We start from the raw sequence: 10,889 nt of genomic DNA on the forward strand, positions 1-10,889 counted from the left end.
TAGTTTTACATTTTTACCTCCTATTCAATTGTGCATCTTTAAGGATCGATTTTTAGATTCATATTTTAGCATGCATAATTCAAACTATTTTTGTTTGAGTATCACATTATGCTTTAAGTAAATTAGTCGAGTTTTTGGAACAAGAACCATAATTGAGATTGGTTCAAGTCATGTCACAAGTAAAATCTCAAAACATCTTTGAAAACTTTCAAAAATGGAGATTTTGAATGTGTGATTCGAATCACACAATCCATCGAGTTGAATTAAACTAAACAGAGAGGAGCAAGACATTGTGTGAGCTTGTGAGTCGAATCACAACTTACACATGATTCAAATCATGCAATCTCTGAGTTGAATCACAAATTCAACACGAGTCAAATCATGAAGTTTCCTTCAACCTCTGCCAAGTTTGAGGTGAATCATGACTTGCACCCGACTCAAATCACATCTTGCTTGAGTCGAATCATGCTATCTGCTTGAGTCGAATCACAATAAAATGGATTTGTTTTTAAGTGAAAATCTTGTTCTATATTACTTTGCCACTTAACTCAAATCACCAAGTGTTCTTGATTTAAATCAAGCATAATTTTTTCACCATTTTTATGCTTCATCTCCAACACTTCTAAATCATTTTCCTCTATCAAACCTTTCACAATGTTAGAAAAAATACACTTCTATTAATGATTTTAAATCTCACAAACCACTTGTTCTCTAATTTTTAAAAGAGTTTTGAATCTTTATTGAAAACTTGCAAACAATTTCGTTCATCTTATATCTCATTCTTTTTTATTGTTGCTTGGATCTGAATCTTATCTGGAAGATCCGTGATTGATTGAGGAGATTCATTTTTAGATTTAATGTTTCTTTGAAGATTTATTTAATATTTAAGAGGCTTGTAAGAATGTATGGTGTTGTGACTGGTTTTGAAAATTCCAGTAAAAAAGAAGGAGGTCCCTCTCTCCATATTAACCTTGGTAGTGTTGTGTGGAAGCCAACAGACATGGTATAAGTTCTTCTCATTCTCCGAACAGAGCAACACTCAAGATACCGACAAAATTATCTTAAAATTGCCTAAGACAGAGGCTTAAGAGCAGGTTGTTGGGGCTGGAAGATTCAAGAAGTGAATTCGAGTAAAGGTTTCACATAGAGTTTAGTTTGTGGAGTTGTCTACAAGTAAAGATCCCAGAAGACGCAGTTTAATTTCCAACATTTATTTTTGACATGTGATTGTTTAAACCGTTGTAATTTTGTTACAAATGATATTGGTAGACCAATGAATTTTCAATGGGCAACCATTAGAGGGTGGATTAAGCACAAAGTGAGGAAGAACGTGGCAAACCACTATAAATCTCGATGTACTCTTCTCTCTCTCTCATTTAGTTCCATAGTTGATCACACAATTAAGTGGTTTTTTTTGCTTCCTAGAATTGCATGTTGATAGAATTTTTTGTTGATATAGCGATTTATTGCATAAGTTGTAGGTTTTGTTAGAATTAGTAATTCAACCTTGTCTTAGTGTGAATTAAACCTGAAGACTTTGATAGTAGAACCTTTTGTGTAATTCAAAATCACTAGATAATATTTCTTGTGGAATTAAACGATTTCGCAATATGATTAGTTTGTTCATTTGGTTTAATTTAAAAGTTCAACTAGATATATTGTAAACAGGTTGAGTACATTTGTTAATCTTTCAATCGATAAGCATGATCTCTTTTACTCAAAATTTGCTTCTGTCACGCAAAATAAATTCATGTTTTTGAAATCTTAATAAAACCATTTCAAACAAATTTTTAACTTGGGAAGTCTATTCATCCTCTCTCCCTTTAGACCATTTATTGTCCATATTCTTACCCAACAACTAAAATTAAATTTTGGTCTATTTATGAGGATCTCTGACATATTTAATCCAAAAAATAATGAAACCTTAAAATGGTAGCTGCATCATTCTCCCATTTCATCAATGTGTTATTTAAGCATGTCATAATTTTGAAAATTTAAGTCATAATTGTCGATGAAAAAATTACCCATGCCACCTAAATATTATCCCTTATTTATGCTTGTAATCGCTGCAATATGATGGTGATTTTTTTTGGATTACTCGTATTTTTGTCTCCTTCAATAGCTTAAAGCATCATCCATTTTGAATATGCCAAGAACATTGAGATCATCAACATGTACGTTTTTTTTCCTTTAAAGGTGATCATTTTAAATTTTATGATCTTTTACAAACTATTTATTCTTTAAGAACAATCAAGATCATATTTTATACTGAAATTAGTATAGTTTGGGAGGAACTAGAAGTTGCAAGACCCTTACCCGACTTTTTTTGTCTTAATACCCCCGCTTATAATTTACCCTAACATTTATTATATTTTAAATAGTCATGCGAGTTCCTCAGATGAGGCTCGAGGTGAGTCCCTTAAGCAAAGTTTTGGGTGAGTCCATCAAGCGAAGCTTGGGACGAGTTCTTTAGAAGATATTTTAGTGAGCGAGTCCCTCAAGCATTTCTTAAGGCAGGTTCATTTTGCCTTTGTGTTGCTGCCCTGAAAAAATTGTTGGTTACCACTCTCTTTGAGGTTTTAAAACATCCAGACTTATGACAATTGATTATGTATTGCTTGGGTTTGCTCTAGTTTGCGTATTAATTTTGAAATTTTATGTTGCCTTGGCCACACAGATTTATGACTTGAGATGAGTTCCTTAAGTGATGAGTGTGATTCTCTTTATCGAGGCTTCCTCAATGGGAGCCTCTTAGGTAGTAAGGATCGTTCAAGGAAGATCCAACGTATTTAATTACCTTGTGGGTAGAAAGGATCCTTACATGAAGGTCCAACATGTTCAATTGCCTATAGGGCAACAAGAATCCTTCGATGAAAGTCCATCGTATTCATTTTTACTCTAGGACTGTAAGCATCCTTCAATGAAGATCCAGCATATTTAATTGCCTCTCGCGTGACAAAAATCCTTCAATAAAGGTCTAACATGTTCAATTTCCTCTTAGGCGACAATGATCATTTAATGAAGGTCCAACATATTCAATTTCCTCTTGGACGATAAGGATCCTTTAATGAAGGTCAAGTATCTTCAGTTGCCTCTTGGGCGGCAAGGATCCTTCCATTAAGGTCCAATATATTCAATATATCCAAATCAAGACAATAAATAATTAAGAAGGAATGGGCCCTCATTAAAACCTCACTCATGCAGGGAAAAAAGTGCCACCCTATCTAACACTATAAAATAAGATCTTAGAGAAATTTTGTACATTGTTGTTTTATATGTTTAGGATATTTGGACATCACATAGGACTTGTTCACCCAGAGTGGTGAGAAGCTCTTTATGTGTATGTTTTTTTTTGGAAAATTGGAGATCCTCCCTCAATTCTAAGACTGAGGTATTTATAGAGGCTCTCTTGGGCATGAGTTGCAGAGTTAGTGGAGTGATTTTGTCCTAACTCCACTACCTAGGAAATGGTTAATGGAAGTCTTATTCTTTCTAAAATCATTTATGGAATAATTTCTTCCATTGACCGACTCTCTTCGATTAGTCACTATGCACCCACGTCATCACATACACTTATTAGGTAAGTGAGGTTACCTTGGCGATCCGAGCCTAATAAGGCGACCTGTCACTAAAATTGGGTGAGTGTGTTTGACTTGTACTTGGTGAGTTAAGACTTTGCTATTTAGCTTTCCCATCGCTAGTGTTTGACTTGTATTGGGCGAGTTAAGGCTTCACTATATAGCTCGCCCCTTGTTAGTGTTTAACTTTCTACCGATTATCTCCTTTTAAGGTCCAATGTCTTTAGATCCGGTTCGTCCTCTCATTTTTTTTAGGACAAATTAAAGTTTTAATCCGCCTATCCCATTTCCTTTTATGAATTTTTGTGGAACAAAATAAAATAAAACATATATAGACTTAATTACAAAAGAAGCGGATAGGGCATAATAGTACCCCAAAAAAACATATCTAAAAAAACATATCTAAGACTTAATTATAAAATTCAACTCTACTTGTCTTATCATTCTCAAAACACAAGCCAATTATAAAATTCAACTCCACTTCTCTTATATTCTCAAAACACATGCCAAAACAAAAAAATTGATTTTTTTTCCTTGCTAATTATATTTCTTTTGTAGTTTATTTATGGACTTTTCTTTGTAAAAAGATAAAAATAAAAATAAAATTAAGAAAAAAATAAACAATTAAATCGAAACACTAAAACCTAACAATAATTAAACCGAGCAGCTTGTAATTTCAACTGAACTCAACCGCCAAGAAAACGGATGCGGAGTGGATCGTCGGCCGGCAGGTTTTCCTTCTCATTTTTTCTCGTCGTTTCGATTTGCGGCAACGACAGCCGCCGCTGCTAAACGCGTCGCATGTGCACTCCGCCATTAACAACATAGTTTTAGATCAATTACTAAGAAATGTCATTTCATTACTTTTTTTAGCTTAGCTGATTCTACTGCTATATTTAGTATAGTACTGTGTGATGCTATAGTAGTGTATGTTTGTAAAGGACTACTATAATTTCATTGATTTCAATAATTTTCATTCTAGGGTTTGCTTAAATCGAAAACTTGGATTTCCATCTTAAATCAATTTCATTGATTTCATATAGCAAAATCGCGGCCGCGTAAATCCTTTTGCGATTTCAGTCAGTATAAGTGCGAATTAACCATAATTTGTTCTTTAACATAAAAACGGTGAATAACGGTATTGGTATTGGTATTGGTATTGGTATTGGCACCTGCGAATACCGTTTTGTTGCGGCGGTTTTTGCGGTCGCGGAAGTCTTGCTAATTTTTGCCTTTTCATGGATAAACCGGAGGTAATTTGCTAAAATCTCGTATTTCTAAAACAGGCAAACACAAATTGCTGGAATTGAGGTTCTGATTAGAGTAAATTGGTTTATTCTTTAAGGCCGAATCAAATATGGGTACATCTGTTATGAACAAGGAAAACTATAGTGGCAGGAGCTGGAAGCAGAAAGAGTTGTTTTTCTTGGTGACTTATGTACTTGTTTTCTATGTTATCATCATTAGACGTTCCCTTCAACTCTCTCATGGTATATTTCTTATTTAAGATTTTCCCCCGTAACTTGTTTCTGTAATTATGTCTTCTGCTGGGTTTTCACTTATGGTATTTTCAGCTTAATTGGTGAGCAATGCATTGTGTACTTTGTTTTTATTATCGCAGATCACTACACAAAACTATTCGGTTTACGTCCAGGATGGCTTATACCTCATCACCTCAATGTATGATTGTGCTCTTTCTATCATTATGACTATTTGTATGTAAGTATTTCGGTAGTTGGTTTGGCTTCCCTTGCATTTTATTGCTGATTAAATGTATGTCCTGTTCTGTTATGTGTAAAGGATGTCTCAGATGCTCAATGGAGGAATTTTCGAGGAAATTTACCTGTTCTAACTCTTGTCTTTGGAGTTTTCACTCTTCTGGCCAACTTGATGAGGGCTTTCTTCAATTTGAAAGTGAGAGGAATGTCCATTATCTGGCTTTTATTTTCTTTCGTCTACCTATCATATCTGCATGGAGCATGGTATGGAGTTCATAGTTCATTTTGATGTCGTTTCTTTTAATATTGACATCATTTACCTTGTTTAGTCTAATTTTGAGTTTGTTTCACTTTGCAGCGTGATATTTGTGCTCTCAATAGCGACTATTAATTTTCTTCTTGTTAAGGTCCGTGTAAGAGAACCATGTATAAGTTCTAGTTACAATATTTCTACCTTTTTTTTTGACAAAATAATACGTCTAGTTGGAACTTGGAATGTGTAATGTTGGTTTTGATTATTAACTTAAAATTAAAAGCCTCATGTCATAACGGTTTTATTTTCTTTTGTAAAATTTGTCATATATCAGATGTAGAAATCTAGCGAAAGGACATTTATGGCAAATTTCATGAATTATTCACAAGAATCACATCACCCTGCTTAAAATATGAATGAATTTTATTGCTTGATTTCATGTCAACTATTTGTATATTTTTAATGTTGTATTCATGTAAACGCTTGTTATTATTATTATTTTTTAAATTAATGATTGCTTAATGTCCGACTACCCACATTTATGATATACTTGTTCCTAAAATAGATTATGTTTCAGACTTTTGGCCTATTATTTATTTACCATATTTATCACTCTTCCCCCAGTTATCATGTCAGACAAATGATATTTTTGCAGATATTTGCAAGGAAAAAGTACTTTCCACTTATACTTTGGAGTTACAACATATTTTTTCTTGTCTGTAATCGGATTTATGAAGGATATTCTTTCTCTATGTTTGGGTAAGATGCATCCATTTTGTTGTATTTACACATTGTATGGTAGGTGTAATTCTATTCTGACTTAAGATTATGTATTTATATTGCAGGCAACAATGGAGATTTTTGGACAATTCCCGGGGCAGCTTTAGGTGGCACATATGTTTCAACTTTGGTATTGATTGAATTTCTATAGCATCTAAAATTGAGTGTCACTTTTTTCCCATCTTGCTGATTGGATGATTCTCATCTGTATGATCCATCACCAGCATTCATATTTGAGTAATGCAAATTGTGAACTTGATTATTCCTCACTGAATTGAAACTGGTTTCGTCTTATGCTGATTTTTTAATTAAGACACTTATGAGCTGGAATATTAAAATTTGGTGATCTTACATTTACTAATATTTTATATTCATGTCTTGGTATAACATGACGGAAAATATAGATTTCTTTATATCTAAGAATAGTTGTTTGTGGCAGTTGTTTTGCGGATGATAAGCTTTGGATTGGAGTATCATTGGACAAATGAAGATTCTCATTTTGATCTGGAGGTATTACTATCTTAAGGAATATTGTATTTGTTTGTTTTGAGTATAAGTTTCTATTCTACAGTCTCTCTTAACTTGGCATGGTTGTGGTGATGATTATTTATTATATTGTTGGGGCATATGCTATTGGAACTTTATAACTGTAGAGTAACTTTTGATATTACCTCATAGTAGTGGCACTGCATAGAACTTAGGTTGTGTTTGATTTCTAGTTGAATAATATTTCCTTGGACACTTCACTTAACAATTATGTAAGGCCTAGCTGGTTTAAGTTTAATTAGGTTTTAGTGTACTTGTATTTGTACAGATTCACTTATGGTCTGAGAGAAACCATGTGATTATTTTAAGCTAAGATTCTATAACGAAGTTGTCCTCATGTTGCTTAAACAGTTGTCCTCGTCTTGTTTAAGGAAATCTGTTAGGCAATACATTGGTTGAAACATACTAGCTTTTAGTATCAGCGTCTAATGCACATTTTGTCATGTAGCTATTAACATGTTAACTGCTTAATGCGATCTATAATAATTTTCCCAATATTAAGTTCTTTGATGATTGCAGAAACATTCTCAACGTTGTCATATTTGCAAATCAGGAAACACATGCTATCAAGCTTTACAGGTTAGAAATTAGAATAGCTGCTGTTTAAAATAAAGCTTGGGGTGAAATGAAATTTATCACAGTTGTGAAGTTATGTTCTACTTTTCTTTTTTCCCTCTTAGTTTTCCATTATTGTAATTATATAATTTCCCTTGGGCATGTGGTGGCATGTTTTCAGCTCATAATTTTAATTACATTATCAGGAGAGAAGTCTGCATGTTGACAAGTTTGGATATGTCGTATACCTTTGTTATTTGGTCTATGCACCACTTTATATTGCTGGTCCAATAGTGAGCTTCAACGCTTTTGCCTCACAGGTGTGTGACTGCAAGTTATTTTTATGATACAAGTTTCAAGATTGACTTTCATTACAATTGTATGGTTGTGATCTTTGTGAAACCTTTTGGGCTGAAGTGCATCCTTGTCATGTTATTTGAGAGCCATAATCAGATGTGGTCCTTTTATGCCCTGAATTTTTCTTGCCTTGCTAATTATTTTGAAGCTTCTTTAATGGTCGCTGAAGTCTACTTTATGTTGATGATACTGGTTCTAATGTTTTTGCAGCTAGATGTTCCTCAAAATAGTAGTTCAGTTAGAGATGTGATACTCTATGGTTTCCGTTGGTTATTGTGTTTTATCCTTATGGAGCTCATGACACATCTATTCTACTATAACGCCTTTGCTAATAGGTGAGTGCTTTAATACTCGGTAAAACATCAAATGTTATATATGAATTTTTTAATCTAATTTTATCCCATGGTAGCTGAAATGTTTCTTCTTCAATCAGTGGATTGTGGAAGCACTTGTCTGCTATGGACGTGTTCATAATTGGATATGGGGTAAGAGAATACATGTCCTTCAACTTACGTAAGTAGTTCTACTAAGCCAAATGACATCAACTGATAGATGTAGCTTAACCTACCCAGTGAGATATTAAGGCTTAGTGGTGGGGGTTGTTGTAGTAGGTTTGCATTGTGCTTTTTTCGTTTCTGATTATGTATTTGTTTCAGGTCTTAAACTTCATGTGGCTAAAGTTTTTATTGATCTGGCGCTTTTTCAGGTTTTGGTCACTGGTATGTTACTTGTTCTTTAAGCATCTACGCATAAATGTCCACACACATATATATGTAGAGAAAGTCACTACTTTGGTATTGTGTTGTAGGTGAATGGAATTGAGGCTCCAGAAAATATGCCAAAATGTATTAATAACTGCCACAGCTTGGAAGGCTTTTGGAAGAATTGGCATGCTTCCTTTAACAAATGGCTTGTGAGGTGCAATCAATTCTTTTGCCCTGACTTTCCATTTAGCTTTTAGTTTTTTCAAATAATAACTTAAGTTTGACTGGGTAGAAATTCAGGTATATGTATATTCCTCTTGGAGGATCTCGGAAAAAGCTCCTAAATGTATGGGTTGTATTCACTTTTGTTGCCATCTGGCATGATTTAGAATGGTATGCTCCATTTATTGCTCAGTTTAATCCATTATCGTTCTGAAAGCTGCTCATTCTTTGACCAAATATTTTATGCCTGATTATTCTCATGAACCTTAGGAAGCTTCTTTCATGGGCGTGGTTGACATGTTTATTCTTTATCCCTGAGTTGGTATTAAAATCATCCGCAAAAGCATTTCAGGTAAGATATATCCTTGTTTTTCTCCTCTAAAATTTTCAAAGGTCTGAAATTGTGATTCTTACTGCCTAATTGAGTTAAATTTGAATGTCAGGCTCAAAGCTCTTTTCGGGAATTTGTATTTCGTGAACTCAGTGCTGTTGCTGGTGCCGTCACAATCACTTGTCTCATGGTTTGTCCTTGGTTTCCCTTGGAAGCTAAGCATATATGATTATTATAGCTATAATTCTTACTTATTCTCAGTCACAATGACTTCAGTAACCATTATTTTATCTGGCCGAGTGGTTTTCATTTCTGTTTCGGTATATACTCTCACAAATCTAATTTGAAAGCCCTGTCTTTTGTTTTTTTGTAACAGGTGGCAAATCTGGTTGGTTTTGTTATTGGACCAAGTGGTATTAATTGGTTACTTTCTTCTTTTCTTCACAAGGAAGGTCTGTTGAGATCCTTAGCTTTTTAACATTACAAAAGTTACATACATTTTTAATTAATTACGAAATTCCATTTCACAGGGTTGCCTGTCCTTGGGGGCTTGCTTACGACATTTTACGTTGGAACAAAGGTATAAATATTTTAAAATTTGTGTTTTCCATTGTTAGAATGCTTATCTTTTCCTTGTTTTCTAATAATCTACATGTGCAGTTGATGTTTCACATAGAAGAAGTAAAGAAAACGTCGCCCTGAACCGGGAAAATGCATGACCATGGTACTTGGTGCAAATTCATGTTTAATGCTGGGAGTTTCATATCTGATACAGAATGGTTTGTTTGACTTGGAGGTATCTGTTGGTATGATTCTTGACCTATTTTTCAGAATTGCAGATGCATTGTACATCAAAATGGAAGTCACACGATCAAATTTTGTACACAATGTAAAAAACATTGGTAACAGGAAACGAATAGGGTAGATTCATAATGAAACTCGGATTCCTCCTTCGCCCTCGCTTTTTCATAGCTGAGAAAATGATCAAATCTCAAATGTGTTGACATCGCGTACACTGCAAAAAAAGTTTTTTGTTCTCTCGTGTTGTTTTCCAAGAATCTGTTTGTATATCAGTAGTTCCAATCTTTTGCAAAACTATTTCAATGATCTTTGTTTATTTGTCTCTGGGTCGCAGATACCGTGTTGCCTGCATATTTAGTTATTAAGGTTTAACTGAAACATGCCAATTTATCAACAGAATATCTCTAACTGCGTAACAGTAAATTATGTCTGGAAATGAGATCTAGCCAGAGTCAAATTTGGTTTGGTTCACCTCGAAAAGATTTGGATCAATTTGAAATTCGACTTGAGTTTATCCTAAACTATTTTTCAGCTCAAACTCGTTATTTGCATAATCTGGCAGCAATTGTTTCACAGCATTTGCATCATTCAGACGAGCCTATACACAACCACAGTAAATTAAAACCATGCTGCATAGTCTTTTATGTTTGGTCTCTATAAGAAATGATTAAATTGCCACTAACTGAATTTTGTTACACTGCATTTCTGTTTCTTTCAGTTTTCTGTGCAAATTATGTCATATGAGATTATATATAACGTTTGCATGTGTCTTTTGAGAAACCTGTTAATTAAGGTAGTAGTCATATTAAGGTAAGAGATTGAGTTTTTTTTTATGGTATTATACTAGATTGAATATGCGCAATGTTTCTCTTATAGATAATCACATTCCATTATTACCACCACTCAATTTCTTAATAAAGAGATTTGGCATGGAAGATGCAAAGTTTATTGACACTTCTATGACCACAACTCGAAGATTTAGCCTGACATAGTAACACAAACAATCACAATGATATTGATTATGATGAAAATTTGTTTTAGAAT

The 10,889-nt window shown here is 33.8% G+C and overlaps 1 protein-coding gene across 3 annotated transcripts; it reads left to right on the forward strand.

Moving 5' to 3' along the window:
- Nucleotides 1–4,151: 4,151 nt before the first annotated feature.
- LOC127091881 (membrane-bound O-acyltransferase gup1) lies at nt 4,152–10,161 on the forward strand. Of its 3 annotated transcripts, none has more exons than XM_051030603.1 (20): nt 4,152–4,309; nt 4,865–5,068; nt 5,200–5,258; nt 5,379–5,560; nt 5,655–5,703; nt 6,205–6,308; nt 6,395–6,459; nt 6,769–6,839; nt 7,395–7,454; nt 7,637–7,750; nt 7,998–8,122; nt 8,221–8,272; nt 8,444–8,506; nt 8,596–8,705; nt 8,792–8,884; nt 8,984–9,065; nt 9,157–9,234; nt 9,421–9,496; nt 9,575–9,624; nt 9,705–10,161. In XM_051030603.1, exons 2-20 carry the CDS (start codon nt 4,936–4,938, stop codon nt 9,744–9,746), a joined length of 1,608 nt encoding a protein of 535 aa, XP_050886560.1. In that variant the 5' UTR covers nt 4,152–4,309; nt 4,865–4,935; the 3' UTR covers nt 9,747–10,161. The 3 variants fall into 3 exon arrangements, with proteins under 3 accessions (XP_050886560.1, XP_050886559.1, XP_050886561.1); XM_051030602.1 differs by lacking the exon at nt 4,152–4,309 and adding an exon at nt 4,329–4,831 and having other exon boundaries at nt 4,924–5,068; XM_051030604.1 differs by lacking the exons at nt 4,152–4,309; nt 4,865–5,068 and having other exon boundaries at nt 5,200–5,297.
- Nucleotides 10,162–10,889: the final 728 nt, after the last annotated feature.

Source organism: Lathyrus oleraceus, chromosome 6 (assembly GCF_024323335.1).
Source record: "Lathyrus oleraceus cultivar Zhongwan6 chromosome 6, CAAS_Psat_ZW6_1.0, whole genome shotgun sequence".
Taxonomy (NCBI): domain Eukaryota; kingdom Viridiplantae; phylum Streptophyta; class Magnoliopsida; order Fabales; family Fabaceae; genus Lathyrus; species Lathyrus oleraceus.

Excerpts from the sequence above, each read along its gene's own strand:
- LOC127091881 (XM_051030602.1), top strand. Across the intron at positions 6,460-6,768 it reads GCACATATGTTTCAACTTTG|TTGTTTTGCGGATGATAAGC; the intron begins GTATTGATTGAA and ends TGTTTGTGGCAG. Across the intron at positions 9,235-9,420 it reads TCACAATCACTTGTCTCATG|GTGGCAAATCTGGTTGGTTT; the intron begins GTTTGTCCTTGG and ends TTTTTGTAACAG.